General features: G+C 41.0%; 1 protein-coding gene across 12 annotated transcripts in view; it reads left to right on the top strand.

The window, feature by feature from the left end:
- The window catches only part of FMNL2 (formin like 2), a 311,765-nt gene that overhangs the window by 70,394 nt on the left and 215,483 nt on the right, over positions 1 to 25,888 (top strand). For 4 of the 12 annotated variants that reach the window (XM_086718605.1, XM_086718610.1, XM_086718607.1 and 1 more), the window contains exon 1: positions 7,971 to 8,659. The exons of 3 other annotated variants lie outside the window; for them this stretch is intronic. In XM_086718605.1, coding sequence (XP_086574731.1) covers positions 8,525 to 8,659 — 135 coding nt within the window. In that variant the 5' untranslated portion in view covers positions 7,971 to 8,524. Of the gene's footprint in view, positions 1 to 7,970; positions 8,660 to 25,888 lie in introns of those variants that run through there. 5 more of the 12 variants (XM_086718604.1, XM_086718611.1, XM_086718613.1 and 2 more) reach the window with 2 other exon arrangements.

Consider the following 25,888-nt stretch of genomic DNA (forward strand, 5'->3'; position numbering starts at 1 on the left):
TAGACTCTCTCAATCAGAAATAAAATGCAACAATTGTGATTTTTGTGGTTTTTTTTTTTCTTGAAGTAGTTGGTTCTGACCGTCAGACTTGAGTGAAATGCTCGCTGTGCGTTGATTTCTTTTGTGTGTGTGTATGTGTGTGCATTGATTTCTAAAGCCAATCTTTAGCAGATACTGAAAAAAATTGGGAAATTTATTAGTTCAGAGAAAAGAAGTGTTTGCAGTTGGCTTCATAAAGTTTTCTGTGGCTTTGAGTTGTGAGTCCAGAGCTGTTGTTGGACACTATGCATCCTGTCCCTTCTTATCTCTTCATTTATTTTATTTTTTTAAATATCCATTTATTTTTGAGAGAGAGAGAGAGAGAGAGCAAGAGAGAGAGAGAGAGAGAGGGAGAGAGACAGACAGAGCATGAGTGGGGGAGGGGCAAAGAGAGAAGGAGACCCAGAATCCAGAATCTGAAGCAGGTTCCAAGCTCTGAACTGTCAGCACAGCCAGACACGGGGCTTGAACTCATGAACCGTGAGATCATGACCTGAGCCGAAGTTGGATGCTTAACCGACTGAGCCACCTCTTTGTTTATATAACAAAATACTTAGGTGGTCCAAAGAAATCAAAATATGATCATTCCAGATGATTAACTGTTTTCTGCCCAAATCTAACTGCCTTGTGCATGGCTTACAAACATTCCCTCACCAGGGGCACCTGGGTGGCTCAGTTGGTTAAGTGTCTTTGGCTCAGGTCATGGTCTCACAGTCCATGAGTTCAAGCATTGCTTCGGGTTCTGTGCTGACAGCTCAGAGCCTGGAGCCTGCTTTGGATTGTGTCTCCCTCTCTCTCTGCCCTCTCCCCCCGCTCACACTCTGTCTCTCGTTCTCTCAAAAATAAACATAAAAAAATTTTTTAAAAATTCACTCTCTGTGGAAGATTAGGAAAATGGCAGCTGGCAAAACCAACGTTGTATCAAGGTGATACAGTATCCCTTACTCACTAATTCTTTGTATATAGCAATGTGTTTCTTGAGTGAGGAGATAGAGAAGGTAAAATTGTGGCCCTTGCCATAGACTAAATTATGGTCTGAGTTTTAGAAGCTTAAAGAAGAGGCAAAGAGCAAGGAGTGAATTTTGCCAACTGTGGAGAAAGTGAAGGAGTGTGATGCAGTCATGGGAAAGGGTAGGGTGGTGGAAGGTTTTATCGTCAGTAATGTAAGCTTCCTATTTGATCTTGGATATAGTTGAGTATTTTTTTTTTTTTTTAAATTTTTTTTTTCAACGTTTTTTATTTATTTTTGGGACAGAGAGAGACAGAGCATGAACGGGGGAGGGGCAGAGAGAGAGGGAGACACAGAATCGGAAACAGGTTCCAGGCTCCGAGCCATCAGCCCAGAGCCTGACGCGGGGCTCGAACTCACGGGCCGCGAGATCGTGACCTGGCTGAAGTCGGACGCTTAACCGACTGCGCCACCCAGGCGCCCCTATAGTTGAGTATTAAATGAAGTGGGCGTCTACAGGGCTGCTAACGGTGACTGTGGGTGCCAGAAGGCATGGTGGAGTGGTCAGTTCAGCAGTGATGAAGACCCGGTTTATCAGCAGCTGCTGATACTGATGCTTTATCAAGCACTTAGCACATGCTGAGCACTTGTTTGCTTTTCCCCTTTAATCCTCGCACTGACCATTTTCAGATGGTAGTTTAGAGGTGTAAATCATTGGCTCACAATTATGCAGCCAGTTGGAGCTGAGATTTGAAATTGTGATGTAACACTGACCCCCCCCCCCATGAAGTCAAGGTTATCAACATGAAGAAGAATTAAACTAGAAGAATATTTCAGAGACAGAAGCCACAATGTTTAGTAACAAGTGTGTGAACTTGAGGCAAAATAAGGACAAAGATGATTAAAAAAAATTTTTTTTTACATTAATTTATTTTTGAAAGACCACACAGGCGGGAGAGGGGCAGAGAGAGAAGGAGACAGAATCCGAAGCAGGCTCCAGGCTCTGAGCTGTCAGCGCAGAGCCCAACATGGGGCTCAAACTCACAAACTGCGACATCATGACCTGAGCTGAAGTCAGATGCTTAACCAACTGAGCCACCCAGGTGCCCCAGGAAAAAGATGATTTTTAACATTACCGTTCTGAAGGAAAGGCAAGATCATAGTGCTCGTGATGGGGTATCAAGAGTAAGCAACAAAGTTCTGTCTTGGGCATGTTTCTGGACTCCTCTTCCTAGAGAACAGCCTTTTATCAGTGTTAATTTCATCTTCTGGCTTTCAGAAAACAGCTGTCACTCCAAGTGCTTGCTGTCAACATGGAGCACAGGTTGTGAACATGCTGCTTTTGTGCCAAACTCCTGTCACATGAAGATGTTGACTGTAGCAGCAGACCAGTCCCCATTGCAGCGGAGCCCAGATTTGTGCATCACACCATCACGTTGTCCTCTGATTTAGCCAGTGATATTACTGGTGTCTCTTTCCTGCTGTGAAGTGATTGTGGTTGAGAAGACCCTCCTCTGGAAGGATTGCATTTATTCTAACTTCTCCAGATGAGCCTTTGGTCAGAGTTGACGCTGGGTGGATGCAGCATTCTGAAAGGCATTGTGGGAAGGGCTCCGGCATTCTCAGGCCTGACTGAGCACCATGTAGCTGATCAGATTTCTCCCTGACTTGGGAACAATGCTGATGAAATCTGGAGTTTGGTATTGTGACTTCGTTAGTGAGTCTGTCAAGGGGCCCAAGCCTGTTTGACCACCGTCCCTCCCCACCATGTCTGTCTGTGCATGGCTGTTTGGATTCACCATGAATCTTTAAATGTTTTTATTTTCTTCATACAAGCTTATTTTCTTATTTTACTGGGTGAAGAAATCAGTCTTCCCCAATGAAGGATTTACTTGATTAAAAAGTCTCCCTTTAGAAGAGAATATTAATGTTGTGAGTAACGTGGCCTTACACGGCTGGCCACCTGCTTAGAGGCGTGCTTCTGCCTTTTGCCCTAAATTATTTCTTCCACCTGCTTGCTACAAAAATCACTGAGTGTGCTGGTAACTGTTAATTACCTCCATTTAAAGAAGAGCAAGCCACCTGCCTCCCAGGTAGTTTCTGGAATGCTTAAGGAAACACTCTTGTAAGGAAATATTTTCCTTTCCCACCCTGCTCGCCCCCAGCAAGTATTTTTAATTAGGAGAAACACAGGAAGCCATCAGTTAGTTTGCATTTCCTTTCCTAAGAGACAGCCAGCCAAATATGCAGTCCTGAGAGAATTAGGTACAGGCAGTAAGTTTTTGATAAGAGTTGTGAAAAAAGAGAAATTCTGCGAAGGGAAAGTGAAATGATGTTCCCCAATAAAAGCCTGAACCAGTCAGACATAATTGCTTGTGTGTTTGGGTATGTGTGTCAGTAACGTGGTGAGGGTTTTACACACCATCAGGGGAAAAAGAATGTTGACATCACTTTAAGAATCTACCCATTGCCCACATTTGCTCATAATATCCATTGATTTAATTGACCAGACTCTCTTCACAGTTAACCCACTTTGGGCTACATGGGTAAGCCAGCAGGATTATAGTTGAGCTCAGGTACTGGGGCCTGATCATGTGTTCACTTTACCAGCTAGGGCTTGGTGCTTTCCCTGCCCCCAGCTTCACCTCCATTTTACTCCAATGAAATCTCAGCAAATTCCTAGCACTCTGAATGGTGCAGGTTACGTCAGTAACTCTTGGGTTGCTGAGCACATGGTGGTACCCTTTTATTTGATGTCATAAAATAACCTTTGTACCTTTTGGATTCGAGCTTTTAATTGAACTTCTAGCTAATTTCCCGATGAACATTTTAAGTGAGCCGGGGTGTGTGTTAGCCCTAGTGTGTAGCTTGTGTGATCAGGGGAGGTGACCCCGTTGTGGTGGCCTCCACTCCCCAGCTGAGATCATAAAAGCACCCCAAGCGTTATTTGGAAGTCAAATGCTAGGTCACAGTCCTTTTGGGGGTTAAGCTCTTATGATTTCCTACCCAGGGATTCTTCATCAGCTGGAATGCTAACTAAACTGCCATTTCCTGTACTGTGTTATCACTTATTAAATTTGTTCTTCTTTGTATAACCTGTACAGATGAGGCTGGTTCTTGATCTTCTGTGCTGTCTTTGAGCTCATGGCAAATGGCATTTGGAGCCCTGTGAAGGCTGACCTTGTGTATTGTTTTCATAAGATAAACAAGGCACAGAAAGAACACCAAAAGATAGGCTTTTCCCCAAGGGTAGGAGGGGAAAAGGAAGATAGACAACTTGCAGTTTATATAAGAATCTCATTTGGGTGCCGTTTACAGGAGAGTATTTTCTAATTCTGTCTTCAGTCTTATATCCTACCCTTTCTTTCCTCCATACTTGTTACATAATAGTTTTTTTAAAAAATTACAAAGAAAATTTATGCTAGTCTTCTGTTGAATTGATTTTAACTTTTTCCTGGATTAACCTATTTTTAGAGCTTCTATTAATAAGAGACATATGTCTTTCTAAAGACAATAAAATTCATTTGGGGCAGGGGAAAGGCAAAAAGAATTTTTGGTTCTAGTCTGATACATATTCTACAACCAGATGGTTAGGGATTCAAAGATTTTTGATCTATCAAGCAGCAATTTTATAACAGGCATTTCTGACAGTTCAGTATTGATGAATATCAAAACAATTAAAGACTCCCATGGAATATTGAGCCTGTCCATTTCCTTCTGTCCTGCTTCCTTCTTCCACATCCATTTCCTGTGTCACCTCTTTCCCATTTCTGTAGTTTGTCCATGCTAATTCAAGTATTGATGTGTTTCTATTCTCCTTTTCTTTCTCCTTGTGCCCTCTGTGCAGAAGGCAAGACCGATGTTAACTGGTCTTGGTAATGTATTGAAGTTGTTTCCATCTTCAGAGAATGGAGGGGGAATAGTCTTCATCTCGGTATTTCTTCATCGATAGGTGAAAAGTTTTCTGTATAACACAGCAACCCTTCTCCCTAACAAAAAACTGGAGAGACCTTTTGGTAGGGAAAAATGGAGAAACTTGGATTGACCGAGGCAGAAAGTTACGAGAATACTTGTCTAACTAATAGCTGTGTTAAAGAAAAAAATCATTTTTTACAAGTGAAGAAATTTATCTCTTAATATGGTAATGTTAAGGTAAATAGAGGTAAACTGAAATGGGCATTTATTTTCATAATCTGTCTCAAGCAAATGATCAAACATTTCTATTGCCATTTGTTTGAACCATATGAACCTGCCATTGTTACAGGTCAAAAATAGTTGAATAACAGGAATCTCAGGTGGTTCAACCCAGCAAACCTGATGAGGAAATGGAGACCCAGGAGGGTTAATCAGCTACCGCTTGTACCCTCCCAACTTTCTGTCCTTGAGCTCAGTAAGCAGTCAAAGTTCATTTGATTCTCTCTCTTCCTTTCTTTTTCCTCCTTCCTTCCTTTCCTTGAAGAATTAACAGATATAAAGGAATAAAGGATATCTTTGTAGGAGAGACTGTTGGAAAGTCAAAGTGACTGATATATTGGAGGGTGAGCGGCAGCAACAAAAACTACCTCTCAACACTAGGACGACAGTTACACCAACATTTAAAGACAAGGATACAATGGAGCCAGCCTCTATAGAAATGAGTGTATTTAGTCACTGGTCATTTTGTTGGATTGTCTGAGCCACATCATGTTGTCCTTGAGGAGCACGGATTGTGCTATTTTTCATTGCATTCTTGACATGCTTAAAACAAGGCTGCTACAATCTACTGTAGTTGATTGATGCCGGGAACGGGAACGTTTGCTGCACCTAACAATAGCCCTTCTCCATGAAACACTCCATTGATACTTTTAGAACTCATTACTGCTAACCAAACAGTAGTGGTTTTATTACTGTACTAACGGAGCCTGGTACTTGGAGGCTGGGACTTGGGGGAGGGGTGAGGGCGGGACAAGGAATGTAGGCAGGGAAAAAGCACTCCTTTCCATGATTGGTAGTGTCCCCCCAGAAAAGTTGTTAGGCAGGTTCCAATAACACAATGTGATAATTTAGATACAATGAAGGAATTAATATGCATGTGCAAGGATGCACTAAATGAATTATTCCTAGCTGGGAGGAACAAGGGCTCTCTCAGTAAAGAGTCAGCAAGACAGCAGAGTTTTCTATGGCCTTTCCAATAAAGTGATTTGCTTTCTTAAACAGTGCATGGAGGCAGACAAATGAGTTGTGAAAGATAGAGATACTGATGCACACAGGATTGTGCTTGAATTGGCAGGCTCCTCCTCGTGGGCACCAAGACAGACCCAAGTGACAACTTTTAGCCTCTTTTCGTATTTTTTGTAATGTACTTGCGTCTCTCCTTCTCTCCTTTGTTTTTAACTGTTATTCTAATTGAAGTAGTTTATTCACTTACTTTCGTGAGGTTACTGATATTTGAGGTTTTATCTACCATCTTACAATTTGTTTTCTATGTAACCTGTTTTATGTTCTTTTCTCTCCTTGACTTTTTTTGGATTAAGCAAAAAATTGTGGTTCCATCTTTCCTGGTTATTGACTTACTAATTCTTTTCCTTTTTTTTTTCCCGTGGTTATCTCCAGGAGTACAGGATGTATCTTTGACTGCAGTCTAATACAGACTTTTCTGTCTTTGTTTTCATACTGCTTGTATTTGGACAAGTTCATGGTTTTTAACGAACCTAACTGGCAGTAGAATAATTATGTCCATACTTCCTGCTTGAATCCCTCCCACAGGAACTGTTATTTACTGAAATTGCTTATAGTAACTCTCATTAAAGCTCTCGTCCAGTGTCACCTGCCCTTGGAGATGCGCCAAGTGGATGTCCCCACTGCTGACTTGTTGGCTCTCTGGAATAAATATGGAAGCTTTCTAGTGTCCCCATGAAGACTCTTAGCTCTTCAACAACAAGGATGTTACTATCCCTTGTGCCATGACATCTGGTGCACAGCAGTCCATCAGGGGAAATCTGAATAACCAGGCTCACTTAAACCAGATACTAGGGCCCACCTTAGAGTCAGGGTGCCTGCTGGAGGGCTTTAGCCCATTTTAGTAAGCTCTAATGTTAGAGCTCTACCAGTTGCTACCAGTCTCTTCTAGCTGTTTCAGTTGTATCAAGGTGGTCATTGGCTTTCTTATCTCTGGTCATTCTGTTCCATGCACACATTAACTTTCAGCCGTAGTCACTCACTGGTGGCCACCTGTAATGCTATTAAAATTTTTTTATGAAGTGACAGAACCCTTGAGTATCTATTTGCTGCCATTCCAGGGAAATATGAGGAAAGTGCATGAAAATAATGTATAGAAAGATCCTTAAGTTTCTCTGGGACTTGTTGAGATTTGTGTGCCCGAAGCATATAAATATGATAAAATCCCAATACACAGTATCTCCCCACAGTCTTCTGTGTGTAGGCCACTAATATTTAGGTCATTTTAAGCTGTAATGAAGAAAACCCTTAGTAGAGGTGTAAGCCTTGTCTTCTGGTGCAGCTTCATGTCAGGTCTGTTATGTAATTGGTTTTCTTTAATAATCCCAGAGATGACTATATATAATATATATGAGTATCCACTTCTCAATGACAGAAGGCTTTTTTGAATCATGCAGGTTCTTTGCTTGGAGACCGTATACTCTCTGCAGAAACAGTTGGATTTGTCAAAATCTAAGTTCCCCATCCAGCTTTCCTAGTTTTTGAGTACCTGTTAATAAGCTGTATTCTTTCTTACCTGTGCAGTAGGGATAATACTCAGCTTATTTCCTAGGCTTCTTATAAGTCTAAAGTTCTATATTGGTTCCTAAAAGCAGTTTTAAACACTGTGAGTCACTCTGTAAATGCGTTTTGTGCATTTTCTCCCACTAGGTGTTTTCCATTTGGACAACTTAGGATATAGGCACACTTCCAATAGAGCTTGCTCACGTTTATTTTTGAAGTGGGTGGTGGAACATTGAAACCATTAACCAATACTGAGTTTTAAGAGAATCTCTTTCTCCCTTTTTTTCTTTTTTAATGTTTATTTTTGAGAGAGAGTAAGAGTGGGGGAAGGGCAGAGAGAGAGAGAGGGAGACACAAAATCTGAAGCAGGCTTCAGGCTCTGAGCTGTTAGTACAGAGCCTGATGCAGGGCTCGAACTCATGAATGGTGAGATCATGACCTGAGCTGAAGCTGGACACTCAACCGACTGAGCCACCCAGGCGCCCCTCTCTCTCACTCAGCATAATTATGCTATACTTGGTAGCTTCTCCAAGGACATTAAGTTTGTTCCAATTTGAGCCAATTTGGGGCTCCATGATATATAATAGAAGTCAGAAGGGAGAGTTATTCTGCTGCCTTTAAGCACTGTAAACTTTCAGAGAGGAGTTTTCTCAAGATAAATTAGCATTAAGTTGTTTCCTTAGACAAAGGCACCCGGTTGATGTGAATTGACTCTCCAGAGAAATATTTACCACGGCTTCTTCTGCCAAAGTGAATGTGGTCACCAGGAGCAACAATATCCAGACAAGTGCAAGCCCTGAATTCAGATGCTCCTTCATGGGGCTGCCAGCTGGTCTGAAATTTGGAGTGCAGGAAATGGATGAGCAGTGTTGGCTTCCCTGGGTATTGGAAAAACCCTGTTTATTGGAGCATCTGCTAAGCATGGATGGAGGAAAACTCCTTGAGAGACTAGTAAGTAGAGGGATTGTTGTATAGACATACTGCTCAGACTGTTTCGTAGGAAACTTTTTTTTTAATGTTTATTTTTGAGAGAGAGAGAGAGACCAAGCACAAGTAGGGGAGGGGCATAGAGAGAGAGACAGACAGAATCAGAAGTAGGCTCCAGGCTCTGAGCCCTCCACACAGTGCCCGACGTGGGGCTCAAACTCGTGAACGGTGAGATCATGACTTGAGCTGAAGTTGGACGCTTAATGAACTGAGCCACCCAGACTCCCCCAGAGCTTTTCTCTTATCAGGATCCTAGGAGGGCTGGAGAGGGGTGGTGTGGGAGAGAAGGGCATCTCTCGGAAGAGGGTGTTTGGGGTACTTACCACATTTCTGGAATTGACTTGGAGGAGTGATGTTCACTTCTTTTTTCAGAGCAACGGTAACTAGTGGCTAGTATTTTAATTTTTTTTTAACGTTTATTCTTGAGACAGAGACAGAGCATGAATGGGGGAGGGGCAGAGAGAGAGGGAGACACAGAATCAGAAGCAGGCTCCAGGCTCTGAGCTGTCAGCCCAGAGCCCGACGCGAGGCTCGAACTCACGGACCGCGAGATTGTGACCTGAGCTGAAGTCGGACGCTTAACCGACTGAGCCACCCAGGCGCCCCTAGTGGCTAGTATTTTTGTGTACAACTTTTATGAGGAATGTGAACCCATCTTGTAATTTCTGTAAGAAACTGCATCATTGTTTAGCCCTCACTGTAGGGAGTTGGCTACGTGTTTGGCCCAGCTTCTTTGAAATCGCACGCGTTTCAGACAGATGAAGCGAAAGACCACTTCTTCCCCCCTCTCAGCTGCAGCCTTTACAAACGTAGCGCAGTTGGAAGTGCCTGAATCCAGAGCTGTCCATGCTGTCCTCTAGCCAAACCAACACTGTGACACTTCTGTGATTGGGAGGAGACATTCAATGAGATTAGATTTTAGTTGCTATATTTAACATTTAATTATACTCTATTGGGATATGTTTTAATTTCTCAAGCGTTACAGCCAAAGCATGAAAAAAATGGGTCAAGTAAGCCAACAGAATTAAAAAAAAAAAAAAAAATTCTGGATCCATTGTATCTCAGGTAATTAATTAGAGCAGTGTGTGGTTATTGACATGTGTGAATGTTTCACGATCTAGAAAAATAGTCACATTATCTCCTCGATTGAGAGTCTGCTTTTGAAAGGACTTGAAATAATGAGATTCAGGTACGAGTTGTCCTCTGTGGGTATCTGCAGTGAATTCCAATTCTGTGTTGATTTCCACGTTGCTAGTTTCCATGTTTCCCTGGTCTCACTAGGGAGTATAGAGTTGCCTGAGCAAACATAAGGTAGCATGGACAAATCTGACATGTGCTAGGTTCCCCAAATTAAATAGAAAATACATGCGTTTATCTGGAATCCAGATGATACAGGTCCCTTTTCTGCCCCTTGGGGGCCTGTGATTGAGAGGTGACTTCTTGAGGTTTGTATTGAACTTGGGTTTGTAGTCTCCAGGTAAAAAATGTCAAGGTTATGGCTTAACCAGAAGATTTTGGGAGTTCTTTGAGTGGCATGGACACACACAGAAAATCCCTTGGCTTTCTGTCAGCTGAATCTGCTGACTGGTTAGGCTCTTGGGGCAGGGGAGCAGCCTTGCTGTTGGTCGGTACTGTGTGCTGACGGTGGGGCCCAGAGGGTTTGGGGTGATAGTCTAGGGCTTTGGGGGTGTTGGATGTGCAGACACACAGGTATTCCTGTGATCTGTGCACATATATTCAAGATAGGACCTTGGGTCTTAGAATTGAGGGGCTGGCTTTTAAGACAAAAAAGAGAAGAAGGAAAACAGGTCAGCACATGAGGTGTCTTCTCCTTTGCTCTGTTACCATCTTCGTTTGTGGCTCCAACCTATAACCTGGCCTTCCATGTGCCTCACTGAGTTAGTGCTAAACTCTCACTGACCCTGAACTGTTAGTTTGACCTGCTCCATGTGCTTCTCTGTGCACCAGTGAGGGTATGAGTTAATCCACCGGTTTTAAAAATTATAGCAGCTCTTGGCACAGTTGGAACCCAGAAAAGTCACTCATTATTCTATCACCTTTCACATGGTAATTTCCTTTTCTCTTAATTGATGTACATAGAAATTTTTTTGCCACATTTATTCTTTTAATTGTGGTAAAATAAGGATTTTGCCATTTTAAGCATTTTTAGGTATACACTTCAGTGGTATTTAGTACATTCACATTGTTCAGTCATCACCACTGTATCTCTAGGACTTTATGGCTCAATTTGAAACTCTCTCCGCATTAAGAAACACCTTCCCAACCCACTTCCCTCCAGCCCCTGGTAACCTCTATGCTACTTCTCAGTCTCCCTGAGAAAACTGAAAATTTGCCTATTCTGGGCACCTCATATAAGTGGAACATGTCCTTTTGTGTCTGGCTTTACTCAGTATCATATCTTTAAGGTTCATCCATGTGGTAGTTTATATCAGAATTACATTTTTTTTTTTTTAAGGCTGAATGATATTTCATTGTATGTAGAGGCCACATTTTGTTCATCTATTGATAGACATTTGGGATGCTATTACCTTTTAGTGTTGTGAATAATGCTGTTGTAAACATTGGTGTGCATGTTGTCTTCGTTTCTGCTTTCAACTCTTCTGGAAATGTACCTAGAAATGGAATTGTTGGATCACGTGGTAATTCTGTGATTAACTTTGCACAGTGGCTGCACCATTTTATATTCTCATCAGCAGTGCACTGGGGTTATGATTTCTTCATGTCCTTGCCAACACTTGTTATTTTCTGTGTGTGTGTGTGTGCGCGCGCGTGTGTGTTTTAAATAATAGCTATCCTAATAAGTGTGAAATGATCGCATTGTGATTTTGATTTGCATGTGTGCATAGATTTAAAAAAGTGTTTAAACAGAGCATACTTGTCTTGTATCCTTGCTCAGTTAATGTTTTATCATGTTCTCTTTTGCCTTTAGAATGACGTTTTTAATCGTGTATTTCTGGGATCCATGTTGAAGTTGAAGTTTCTCTGAAGAATTAGATTTTGATCCAAGAAAGCATATGAGGCCTTTGCTACAGACAAGAAAAGGACGGAGTAAAACAGTGTGTAGATGCCCCTGAGAATATCCCAGCAGGAAACTGTAGGGCTTTCAGGGCCCCTTTTGGGCCTCTGAAACACTTCACAATGAACATGTGTGTTGGATGTTCCAGAGTATGGGCAAGAGTCTGGTTGTGAGAGGCAAGTTTCTGGTTAGACTAAATGGATTAGACCAAGACCCCGCCAGGCAACAGAGACAGAGCAGAATCATCCAATTTATCATCCTTTCTCCAAGGCTGAGAGGCTAGTAAGTAGTTTGGGAAAACTTTGAAGATGTAGGGAAAGCTTGAGGATAATTGAAAAACATGTCCCCTGCAGGCCAGTTTGTTAGAAGCCCAATTTTACCAAAAGGCTAAGGCAGTGATTAACAAAGCCTTTGAAAAAGAATCTTAAAATACTCCATCAGGAGAGATGACAGGGTATGGTTATAAACGCCAGAGTATTTAAAAGGGAATAATCCTGCAAAAATGAGTGCTTTGTGCGAAGAGTAATTTGGTCACCAAAAATTATAGAAACTTTCAGAAGATACTGAGAATGCTTGTAAGCAAAATAGAACTTGGTAGAACGGAGTTGAAACATGCTTACTGTGGAGCTTCATTTGTAAACATGATTGTTAAGACTAAAGCTGAATATTACTTTAAAATGGTAGTAGGAAAACACCCATACCTCTTTCCTAGGGACTACTTTTTAACTTGTAGTTTTGGAAAGAAGCATCTATTTGTGAGTATTGTCTGGGGTAGGGGAGGGGACACCAAAAAAAAAAAACAAAAAAACAACCATTAATCAGGTCCCTCCCAGAGAATGGAGATGTGTCCTATGAAGCAAAAGTGACCAGGACCACACATAAGCCTGGGTCATTAGGCATCAATGGTGAGCTCATCCATGCTTCAGGAAGGAGCTGATTAACCATCTCTGAGTCCAAAAATTGCTAGCCAGACACAGTCTACTCTGAGCTGCATGGTCATTCCAGCTGACTGGGTAGAGATTTGCAGATGAGAGCAAAGAGAGGAGTGAATTGAATGGACCCGAGGGACTTTATCCACATCTGTGGAATCCAGCTTCATGGAGGGGTTACAGGGGTGGCTTCCATGAAGACAATCCCTCCGTAAAGATACTTAGAAACACCGTGGTGAAAGGAATTTGACCAGGTTCCACTCTGCATCTCAGTTGTAGAGGAACGATGAACACAATATTAGTGATAGCAGACCTGGGTTCCGGATGTGGGTTTGCCTGTTGTTTGCCTGAGATGTCTACTGTTGGATGATTAGTCATTCTGGAAGGTTTGTAGGATGCATCACACGTGTGGGAACATTTTGGAATGGTAGAATACTGTAAGCATTGTTACTAGTAGGTCAAATAGTAAAACTGATAGGGAAGAGTAACTCCTCTGTCCTGCTCTGTCCTTAACTCATTTCCTCCTTTGGTATTACTTAGCGTTCTCTAATCAGTGGATGTAAAGCCCCATTTAAAGTCTTTGGCTCTGAAGACCTCAGAATTGAATTAATGACTTCAGAGTTGGAAAAATAAATGATTGGCCTAATGTGGACCTTCTGGCGGTTTGCCTAATCCCAAAGCCAGTAACATGAGGTACTTCAGCTAGAGGAAAAATTAGTTCTCTTTCTTTTTCTGTGACAATGTTAAGGTTGCAGGTCAATACTAATGTGTCTGGGAAGCTTAGGAACAATTCTGAAATGTAGGTGTCCGCGCACTGGCCCTGCAAAGAGGACGCGTGTTGGAGTGGCCACTTAGTTTGTAAAATCTACAAACATGGCCAAGAGTAAATAGTTGATATGTTCAGACTCCCTCAACCCTTCCACATAGGGTTTCCTCCAGGTGTTTATCAAGGGACCCTGAATTCAGCTAGCAACTTATAGAAATGTAAGAGGACTCAGTTCTCAAGCATGGTTTCCTGTTGTGAATCTCAGCTTCTGTGGAGCTCATTTCCTTTTGCACTGAGTAAAGTGCAGTACAGAGAGAGTACCAGGGATTGATGTTGTAGGAATAATGTCAGTGTAGATAAATAAAATTGCTCAGTTGCCTTGTTATTTTGCACTGTGATATCTTCATTTATATGTGCTCTGTTTAAATATAATTGCAACGTAATTGCTAAATACAGCGCTACTATGTTTGAGCATCTATCACGGGCCAAAGTACTAGGTGCTTGACACTTCCTGTTTCCATTCCTGAGTAACACCTACAAGGTAGGTGGTTTTCCTGATGAAGTAACTGGCTTGGACAAGTCCTATGAAACTGTTCTGGGCCACTGGTTGGGTTTGAAGTGAAATTTGCTTTGCAAACCTCACAATTCCTGAGTTGGTTAAGTCCTGTGCTGCCTCCCATATTTAGCGGAATAGGCTTAAGAAATTCAGGAAAAGTACTTTCTTGTTGAGGCATGTTTTCTTAGTCACAAGTGCTTAAATTGTTTTGTGCGTGTATGAAACATTGTTCCCGGAAGCTGAAATCTTCCTAGGGATTCTCTTGTTCCCATGTTTTACCAGTTGTTTAAGTCATGGATACCGGGTGTGAGGAAATCACATGTGTTTACGATGCCTTGCAAAGAGGCGCCAGGAAGAGGGGTTTGCATCTTGGATTCTCATCCCAACCTAGCTTAGAATTTTGATTTTCATTATTTTGACTAAATAGTTGATTGAGTTAGGTTGATCGGTGGTTGTCTCAATTTTTTTTAATGCTTTACTGAGGTATTACTTTTGCCACAACCCCCTCATTTTGATGTGTGTTAATGCTTCTGTAGTAGATTTACAGAGTTGTGCCAGCATCACCACAGTCTAATTTTAGAACATTCCTGTTGCCCCCAAGAGAAATTTTGCTCTAGTTATCCAGTCTTTTAAGTTCTTCTTTATGGCATTATCCTCTGGTTTGATAACAGGCTTTTTAGCTGATGGTGAAGAGGAAGAAAACATTTTGTTTGAATTTTATCAAACGTTTAATACAGTATTCATGTCAGGCACTGTTCTGAGTGCTTTGTGAAGATTAACTCACTTAATTCATTGATTCCTCATAACAGCCTTTGAGGTAGGTACTCTTATTATATGAAGAGGTATATAGAGGAGTGACATGTCCTGACTAGTGGTGCAGTGCCAGTCATGGTAGACTCAGGAATCAGAACACATCACTCTCAGTGTTCGAAAGCACCCATGAAATGGGAAAGAGTGGGGGAAGCAGTAGTTAGCCAGATGTGTGAAGTGAGTCAGAAGGAGTAAGCTAGTAGTGTGCAGGAAAGATTCCGGGTCTTGAGTGAAGCCCTGCTCTTGGATGCCTTAGTTACGTGTTAAATAAGTTCTGACAAGTCCATCCTGGTAGTCTGCACGGCACTTCTTGTCATCCAGGACTCATTGCTCTGTTCACTCTGCCTTTTGCCTTGGTGTTCTAGGAAGAGAAACATGCTTTCGTGGACTTATTTTGGTTTATATATTGGGCACCAAAGAGGTAGACTGTCGGGCTAGAGGTCCCTTACCTGAGAGGGGTATGTGTTTTGGTGGGGAGGATGGGGGCTGTGTTCTGGTCAAAAGGTCCTTGGCAAGGATCTGAGAAGCCTGACCTGGAATGATCTGCAACAGGAACTGGGCACAGTCCATTGCCCTGTGTCCTGTCCTTAGACTGGCCCCATTCTTATCGTGTACCTGGTTGTATCATGGCTTTGGGGGTCTTCCCATTAAACTTGTTTGCTTTGAAGCCTGGGACCTTGTCTTTGTTTAGAGAGATGGTCTCTTGTTCTTTCAGGGCACTAGAATTCTGGAGAGCCAAACGCATAAGGATGGTACAGTGCTTGAGTTCAGCTGCCCACCAAAAATTTCTTGGGAAATGGGGAATCTGGAAAATGCGGGCCATGGTAGTAATTCCGTCTTAGCTTTGAAGGGGAAAGCTGTCACTCTAGTTTTTGCTTAGCATTTCTTTCTGTCCTTAGTGCACAGGAAGGTGGTAGAAATATTGAAGTAGTATGAATGAGACCATGCCCCTCCCATACTAGATATGTGTTCACATTTATATTTAGTAAATATTGATTAGTGGATTTTGTGGGAGGAAAATCTGACTATTGATGATTAATCTGTAATATACATGGGATTCAGTAATTGATGTATTGGCTCATTTCAAATATACTGGCTTCATGGTTTTTTTCAGACCTTTTATTCTGCCAGGTTATGGCCCATATCTTGCTTCTGGCAAATTATCATCCAGTTGAAGTTATCCGAACTTACCGAAGATCACAGGAGGGTGCCCAAGAGGGAATCCGACAGTCTGTGGAATGCAGGGCAATCTGTCAGAACTGTTTGGATGTATTAAAAATTAGAAAATTGCTGGCTTTGAAACGTCACTGCTTTTTTTTTCTTGCATGAACTTGTGTGGATTTGTTTTGGACTACAGACGTTAAAAGCAAAACTCAGACATAGGATCTATACTGACTGAGGTCCAGTGAGAACTTATGCCTTTAATAATTTATTTTGATCAGTGTTCAAATAATTTTTTAATGTTTATTTATTTTTGAGAGAGAGAGAGAGAGCACCGAGGGGAAGGGACAGAGAGAGGAGAGAGGGAGACACAGAATCCGCAGCAGGCTCCCCACTCTGAGCTGTCAGCACAGAGCTCGACAGGGGGCTCGAACCCTTGAACCGTGATATCATGACCTGAGCTGCAGCTGGATGCTTAACTGACTGAGCCACCCAGGTGCCCATATATTGATGAGTTTTATAAGTAGAACAACAGCAACAGTATTTGGGTACCTCTTTTGAGTGGGAGATGCTAAGAATATATGAAATGTAACAAAACCATTTCTCCTGATCAAATGAGTATAATGTAGCTTCTCTGTCTTGCATTAATCAGCTTCTTTCTGTTGGAGTCCTGGATGAGGTGTCAAGCTTAGTCTCTATTTGTAGAGATTAAGTAACTGATGATGACCTGACCTGGTAAACAGCCCTTTCGTCTGGATTTTGCAGCCTCTGCTCAGAGAGTGGTAGGATGCCATCCATGGTATTAGCTCAGGGTCAGTGTAGTTTTGGAGTCTGGATTGTTAACCTTTCTTAGTCTTCTCTGTGTGGACGGGGTGAGGGGTTGGGGTGGGAAGGAGATGGGGATGACTGGCCCGCTGCATGCCTTGTGGCTCTCAGTGGGTTTCTATTAGAACCACATTTGATCCAATGTTTGCTATAATCTTCAAGTGCTAGATGTTAAGTCTTGGCTTGACCTGTGAAACAGCAGAGCTGAACTTTGGGAACCAGAAAAGGGAGGATTCAGGAGTTTGAAAGACCTCTTTTCACCAGATGATGTGGATTGGGTGATGGGTAGCTCTTTTGGGGACTCAGGACTGAGACTCCAGGCTTTGACCTTTTGCGTTTGCCCACGAGTGAAATATTTGTTTTTGTCCTTCATTTTTTAAGGGACATTCTTTGGCAAATAGAATGGATCAGGTGTCCAGGTTAAGAGACTTTCTTGGCATTTGCCCCTACATAGGTGCAGTTTCCAGTAGTGCAAAAGGCCAATATAAGCTTAAATTCAACTCCCGCTTTCTTTGGATGTTTCCTTAGCTTTGTGTGACACATGGTCATGCCAATTAGTGTAAAGACCTCTAACGTTCTGACTTGTGCAGTGGGATTAGGTACCTCATGGATTGACATGTGGTTTAAATTAGATGAAACTAAAGCACTGATGATAGTTTTTGTTATTTGGTAGTCCCATAATTATTTCCTCCTGCCACATTCCTACAAAAGACTATTCACTGCATTTTCTGCCTCTTGATTTTCGTGGACCTACCTTTCTGTGTACCCAGCTCATTGTGTCACATGGTCTCACACTGCCTTGCTCAGTAACCTAACTGCTTCACATATGTGTGTGTAAATATTTACATTTGTAAAATATCTTTCCAAATTTGTAGAGTTCAGGAATCTGGCCATGCCTTTCTGCCTCCTGCAGGGTCTGGTACAACAGGCATCGGCCAGACACCTACAAGGAACATTGATCAAAGACGTGTTGGTGAGACTGGTGCTGAGTCTCTAATGTTTATTCACTTTTGACCTTTCAGGTGTGTTCCCAACCCCCCCCCTCCCCCCACCCCCTGTAAATTAGAAGAGGTTTTCAAGCTGTAAGGAACTTTAAGCAAATCGAGTGCAATGTGCTCATCTTACATATGTACGCATGGAAGCCTAGAATAGTTGAGTCAGTTTTATAACATCCAGTAAGGAGTTCGATGAATTGAGCAGTCCATTGTCCTACTTAATTTTCTGCCACTTCTTCAAAATCCAATATGGAGTTTTATAATAAAGCCAAGGACACCGGCCTGTGAGATCTTACTTCCTAGATGATGATGCCATATACTACCTCAACAATGGATCGGAGACAGAACTACTTGGGATTAAGTAACTGCACGGTTTCCCTCTGTTCTGTGCTGTTGATTAATGCTAAATCGGACTTAAGGATTCCCGCTGCATGTGTTGAAAGTGTTGGTAAAATCTCTATAAATGACAGCTAGAATTTTTACTTATTACATATTTTTCTTACAGCTCTTAAATTCCTTGGCTTAATTGCCAGACAAAAACCAGAACTAAAAAATGATCAGGAATGCTTCTTATATTTGTACGACTTCTATTCCTTTTTAATAATTGAAGTAAAATAACAAAAGTGCTTTATCTTAATATGCCAGAACCAGTTAGAGTTTAAGTCCCATTTATACCAAGTATTTTATTGTGAAACATGTCCCCTAGTTACACCTGAATGGAGTTCTAGTTAGGTGATGTCTGTAATGTTGGGAAGAGATAGGAATCCCCCCTTAGGCTGAACATTCCAAGAAACAAATTGTGTGATCTTTGACAGAATATGCAGAGCGGTTTGCAAGACATTTTAGCGATGTTTTTTGGAGGATTCTGAGTTGATTGGTTGGACATACCCTCAATTAACGTTTGGTTATACATTCTGGAAGATGTATGATAGGGGCCTGTCATGTCTGGGATGATGAAGGTGGGTTTTTTGTTTGTTTGTTTTTTGTTTTTTGTTTTTTTTTTTTAAATCCCTCATTGCCACCATGGAAAATTATTAAAGAGTTACGGCATCTGAGTAAATGGAGATGGGAGATAGGAAGGGAATAAGGAAAAGAAGTTCAGGGTGTTTTAGGCCACAGTGGACCTTGAGCTGTGTGAGTCATGGGGTACTTATTTTCATAGCTGTCTGTGGCTGAAACCCCACCAAATAGCTGTAGGTGTTAGGAATAACAGTCTAGCAGGGTATTTGTGTATTGAGAAGACCTTTATTAGTGCTGCTAGTGGCACAGACAAGCAGCCAGTGGAAAGACACACAGACAGCAGCCCCTTCAGTATCTTGTATCACTTATTTTGTTCACCTTTAGCTCCAAAGGCAGTGTTGCTGTACCCTCTGAGTGCTCAAGAATTGTTTGTGTAATCCTTGGAAATTCAACCCTCATTTCATCAAATAACAGGATGAACACACACTCAGCCTTGATGTGAAATGTGTTCTTTGATCATCAGTGAAGACACTCTAGTTCTGATTTCATTGGTCTGAGGTGTGGGACGAAGAGACTGGATTTTTTTTTTTTTTTTTTTTTTTTAAAGCTCCCCAGATGACTTTGATAGGCAGCTGAGGTTGAGATGTGTCTTTCTTAGAAGACACGAAGAGGCTTACAGAGCAATGATATATTTTACCTATGCTCGCTGCTTGACAGTTTCAGAAAGGCTGTGTATAGCCTATTGCTATTGTTAATTTGAGTTACCATAAGGAAATAAACTTAAAGGTTGAGTTTATCACCTGTTCACATTTAGATAACTCCAAGAAACCTAGAAGGTATTTGTATGAACAGTAAATTTTTAAGCACAACTGAACCATCTGAGGAAACAAATAGTCAAGCGCTTACAGCATACAGGGCCTGCTCTCTGTGTGCTGGTCCCCAGCTCTTCAGTGTCCACCCCCCCGCCCCCCCCCCCCAGGCAGGTGGCTCATGTAATAGCAGACCTGGTGTTTTGTATTCCCAAACCTTCAGTGGACCTTTTCCTGCCCCATAGGAGAGGATCATGCCAATCTGGTTTGTTTCTCCTAGTCTGATGTTGGAATGATTGGGAACAGGAAATGATTCTGATTAGGCCCCAAACAAGCATAAAATGAAAACCAGTGCTCTAACCACGAACTTCTAAAATAAATCATGCAGAAGAATAAAGACAAGCAGGGAAAAGTTAGTTTAAAAACATTTGTTGTTTCACCTTCTATATCTTTTCTTTACTTTTCTTCCTTCTAGCAACATCTCTCTCTTAAAAGGAGATTAAAACTTTCAAAGTAATGTGTGCAGTGAAAACGTGTCAAAAGGTAGAAGATGAAAAATAAGACTTTTACCCTCTTGATGTGTTTTCGAAATGCAAATTCCATTCCCCAGTATAACCAGGTAATCTCCGAAGTTTTTTTTATAAATCAGAGTTTTAGATTTTAGAGCAGGGCCCCTGGGACCAAATAAGTGGATTGTATGTAGGTTACACTATGGATAACTCCCTGTGGTGTTGGGTGGTGTATACCCCCCTGGCCATATGATATGCTTGCTCTTTATAGAGTATACATACATTGCCTTCAAAGCAAAATGAAGTAGAATTGTACTTAATGTACTGTCCTGTCTCTTGTCTTTTTCAGTTAATAGTGTATAATGGAAACTTTGCCTTTGTTTTTATTCACTTAAAAATTTTTAAAAGATGTTTATTTTTGAGACCGAGCATGAGCAGGGAAGGGGCAGAGAGAGAGGGAGACAGAGAATCTGAAGCAAGCTCCAGGCTCTGAGCTGTCAGCACAGAGCCCGACGTGGGGCTCAAACTCACGAACCATGAGATCATGACCTGAGCCGAAGTTGGACACTTAACCGACTCAGCCATCTAGTAAGAGTATTACTGTACTGTCATGTTGCCAAATTATTCTTTAAGAGGTACTGATTTACATTCCTATCAGTGTGTGCAAGTACTTGTTTACTTGTTTCCCCCATTCTCACCAACTTTGCATTTTACCAAATTTGAAAAATGTTTGCCTGTTGTTTGGTAAAATGTTTATTCCAAAAATGTTTTTAAGTGACTCCTATGTGCTAGGTTTTGTGTTTGGTGCTCGAAGACCATAGTGAATTGCAGGCCTGGTTCCTGATGTTATAGAAGTTCAGGGTTTATATAAGTGAGGGACCAAAAGTAAGCAAATCACAATTTACAATTACTTTGTGTATAAATTTATCATGGGAACAAAGGGGCAACTGTAATAATCTGTTATGGTTTAATTTAAAGCTTAAAATGCCACAGAAATAGGCCTTGTTGCTGCAGTGTGTTTCTTCTCCTTTGTAATACGTTTTCTGTTTGATTTCTTGTTGTATCTTCTAAGTAATCTATGTCTAGAATTCAAGAGCCTTTTCCTTTCACTCCAGATGCATTAAATATACAGTGGATGCCAACTCTTCAGACTCTCCTTTCAGAACATTTCTGAAATGATACCCTTTTTCTTTTTTAGGGGCCTACTGTACAGTGCATTGTGAAGATGAGAAAGTTCTAGTAATTTGAAGTAAGACTTGATGGAAAACCTTGTGTTTTAAATAAATTGTGTTTTATAACTCTGTAATGTGCTTATTGGTCTCAAATAATCGGTGACTTTGGATAGAAATAGCTTAGGTTGTGGGATAGCAAGAGTTCCTAGTTTTTACTGTGTGTCGTATACACCTTAGTGCAATGTCTGATGTCCTTTTTCTGGTCTGTCTAGAGCTTTGCCTAACATTGTTGCATGAAAATGCTTAAAGCCTGAGGCTTTGTGCTGTATCCATCCAGATGTGCCCATGTCGGGCTGTTCCCGCTTGGGCTGATGCCCTTGCCTTAAATTGTGTGTAAACCTCTGCTTCCTTATTACTAGAGGCTGGTTCAGGGCCTCCTCTCAGAACTGGAGCATGAATTGGCGGTAAATGTCCTGCCTGTAGCGATTTATTTTTCTTTCTACACCGTTTCAGAGATAGAAATTTTCTTGAAATTTGAAGGGAGAAAAGACTAAAAGCCTAACATTTCAATTTGCCAGCTATTGCTGACTCGTAATAAAGCACTGCTGTCAAATTAGTGTGGTTAGTGTTTGTGAACACATCCCTTAAATGACCCACTTCTCTCACTTCCTTCTCGTCGAATGCTCTTTGTAGTTCCCATCTTCAAGTTGCTTTCCATTTTGGTGGAATTCTTTCACTTTTAACTTCTCAGTTTTTTTAAGAACTTGATCTTCTCAAATTTGTGTCTAAATTGATACAGGACGTTAGGAATCCAAGACCTGACCTTGCTCCCGAGAGCCATGAGTGTTACGTTAAACAGGTTAAAATTTCTATGCTGTAGTTTTCTTCTCTGTAAAAAGAAGATGTTGGACTAAAGAGTCACCATCTTTTTTTTTCTTTTTTTTTTTTTTTTAAAGTAATCTCTTCACCCAACTTGGTGCTTGAACGCATGATCCCAAGATCAAGAGTCGCAAGCTCTACTAACTGAACCAGCTGGGTAGCCCTCCATCTTTTTCATTCAGGTCAATAATTGCTTGCATATACTGCATCTACCTGTTGGTCATGAATTAAAAAAAAAAAAAAAGTGTTTGAGCAGGTGTGGACTGTGAGCAGTCACTTCGGGATGTTTATTTTATCAAACAATTATCCCCTCACAGAGTGAAACGGTATTCATTTTCCATGTGGAAGTTGAGAGATTATAATCTGAGTTTAGGAAATGTGTTTTCTTGTCAGTCTGCTTTAGAACTTGGGGCCAGGCGCTTCTTTGTGTCTTGGCAAACGGACTCGGTGTGCGCTGGGCCTTTTACATCTGTTAATGTTCTGGTAGGTCTAAATGAACACTGTACTGAATGTGTTTTACTAAAGTCATTTAGTTGGGATGAAAGTGAAATACCATTTTCTAATGGCCTTCTAGATGACTTAGAGCCTACTAGGTCTATGGAGCTGGTTGAAGACAGGAACACTGCATGGAAAGTTAAAGTTAATTCACTTACTTTTGTATCTGTTAATCCCTTATCTTTCTTTAAAGTTTTGTTTCAGAATTTATTCAGGATATATTCCAGCAGATCCTGAGATTACAAGACCCTAATTTTTTCCCCCGCCTTATTCATGGTTAAAAGTGGACCTGAAAAGTTCATTTCTTAGACTGCTTTTCCTCTGTTTTGAATGCTTGTGTTTTGCTTTGCAAAAAGGGCAGAGTGACTTTTGGGCTAAATGCTCAGCTGGTGTTTTGTTGCTTTCTGCAGAGATCTTGAAAATAATGGTTCTTTTAAGGTCAATCGTTATTTTCTTTATCATATGAAGAAAAAAATAAGACCTTTAGGAAGCACTGCTTTAAATGATCTTCCTTGAATATTAGTTCTCTGTTACTTCCTCCCAAAATGGAGGAAATAACCTGCCCTTATAGGCTCATTGTAAGATTCAATTGAGATAATGATGTGAAAACATTGAAACCCAGACCTAAGAGGAATTGAGTTAATCTAGGATTACTTATCAATGTCTCAGTAACTGAAAGTTTAAAATGTGTTTTGTCTACCAGCTTACTCCATGTGTGCAGTTAATCCAAGAGGCTCTGTTTTTCAGCAAATGGAGAAGGAGTCATTTCTTTAGGGATCATAGTATGGGATGAAACATTCTAGCTGCCACAGGAAACATGGTTTTTTTGTTTTTGTTTTTGTTTGTTTTTTGAAACCAATGCAATTTTGACTTAGTCACTTAAACACCAAATGACACCGTATTTAGCTTCAGGTACCATAATTTGTGTTAGCATTGTGTAAAACTTATAGCACCTTGGCTAAATAGTAGGAATTAATGTGCCATGTGCTTGTTTTAAGATTAAATCTGAACATTTTTAGTCTGAAAAGTATTCTTTTTTTGAGAAAAGATTCTCTCTTTGCATGAAACTTTATGAAATATGGTTTATGTTATTGTTATCAGTGTTTGGCTATCTGTGTAAAAGGAAAATGGTGTCCTTGTATGCTGAGTGTGTGTGTGTGTGTGTGTGTGTGTGTGTGTGTGTGTGTGTGTGTGTGTGTTGACTCCTGAATCGGGACCGGTGGTTGCATTTTTTAGAGTCTCAGATGATTTGAGTCTTCACCTCCACTTTACTTGCATTCTGGTATGGCTTGTGTTGATTGAGCGTGTTAAAGCTTGACATCATGATTCAGTCATGTTTCTGATTTTGCAATAATTCAAAGTGGAGCGGAAGCATCATGAGAAAATCATGCCAGTTTTCTTAAGGTCTGACACACCCATCTTAATTTATAGTCTTGTTCTAAGGATGCACCGGGAAATACACACATAGCCCAGTGAGACATCTGAAGGGACTTGGCTACCTCCTGTCCTTTTCCTGTCTCCTCCCTTTGTTTTCCAGATGCATCAGCAGATGGCTGTTCAAAGCTCTAAATTTGTACCTTGTGTGACCTTTAGCCTGGAGAAAGGCAAATCTCTTCTGAGGGTGCACTTCCAGGCCATTCCACAAAGCTCTCTTGTTAGTCGTCTTAAGTAAATTTGTTTTTGGATGTTCCTTTTGAGGTTTAAATAGAGTAGCCTTTCTTGGGACTATAACACATTGAAAGGTGAGTGAGACAGACCTGGAGAATGTTCCATGATAGTTTGAATCCTGTGCTATACTTGCACTGAAGGTTGGCTTTGAAGGAATTTTTTAGCCTTTGAATCGTGTTGTCAGGCTATACGGCTGAGGAGGTGTTATCTTTGGAATCCGGCAGTCCTGGTTTTGAGTTCTACTCTGGCTGTATGCTATCAGATCATACCTCCTTGAACTGTTAGTATTTGATGAGGTCCTGTACATACACAGCCCATCACTGATCGTGGACCTAACAGGTGCTTGATAAATGGTAAGTCACTTAATTTCCTGTCATAAGAAGTTATTCTTAAATCTCTGTATTCAAGGGCAGAAGGCTCTGGAACTAATGAAGGAAAGGGAAGTAGTGTGTTGCCAAGCGGAGAATCAGAAAGAGGATCATGTGAATAATTTTATTAGGTTTTTATCTATTGTATAATTCATTGCCTTAGGAGCTTTTCAGCTGTTAGTATCATAAACAGAGAACACAAGTTGTCTTGAAGAAGTGGCATGCCCTTGTTTGTGACGACTCATTTTATGGGCGAACTCATACAGGGTTAACATATGTCCATAGGCCAAAAGACCTAACGTTGGTCGGTCATTATGGAGGAGAGAAAATAAACCCCACCTCCCTTGCCTTCCCACTGCCAGGCTGCAGGGTTAGCTTGAGAATGGGAAATCTTGTGTAGTGAGTTGACTCTTACTGTCCTGTAATAAGGATATCAAGGTTGGTTTGACAGTGAAGTTGAATGTTTCTGGGCATGCTGTTCGCTTGCAAGTTGAAAGAAAAAAGGTACGTGGGGTTGTTGAGCATAATGGCCTAAGGGACCTTGGGTAAAACGTCACCACATTAGGTCGGCTATGACTGTTTACATCAGAGAGTGGTAGAGAAAGCAGGGTCAGCATTTTGCTTCCCTCCTTACTGTATTCTTCTAGTCCTCTCCATTATTGGCCCTGCCCTTCTTTTCTTTTCTTTCTTTTCTTTTCTTTTCTTTTCTTTTCTTTTCTTTTCTTTTCTTTTCTTTTCTTTTCTTTTCTCTTCTCTTCTCTTCTCTTCTCTTCTCTTCTCTTCTCTTTTCCTTTCTTTTCCTTTCTTTTCTTTCTTTCTTTCTTTCTTTCTTTCTCTTTCTTTCTTTCTTTCTTTTCTTTCTTTCCTTCTATTTTATTTTTTTAATTTACATCCAAATTGGCCCTGCCCTTCTAAAGAAAAATCTGTGTGGACAGCAATGGGGGAAAATTAGTCTGATGTAGTATGGAGAAAATTTGTGTCCCGCCCTACTTTCTTCTAGTTTTGAAAAATCTCAAATGTAAGGCTAGACAATGAATTATTACTAACATGATAGAGGAAACTGGTACTATTAATGTCATGTAAGGAGAAAGCCCATTTTGAGTAGAAACAGAAGGACATTTATGAGGGAAAAGTTGGCTGGCTATGGCAAAACTGAGTCGTAGGAAATTTAACTATAATTATTCCATTGAATTTTTTAGACGTGCTCTTCGAACTGTTGGAGGTTGGCTAGTGATTAGCATAGTAGCCATTAAC

The sequence above is a fragment of the Puma concolor genome, chromosome C1, assembly GCF_028749965.1.
Source record: "Puma concolor isolate L17-30 chromosome C1, mPumCon1.1.hap2, whole genome shotgun sequence".
Lineage (NCBI taxonomy): Eukaryota > Metazoa > Chordata > Mammalia > Carnivora > Felidae > Puma > Puma concolor.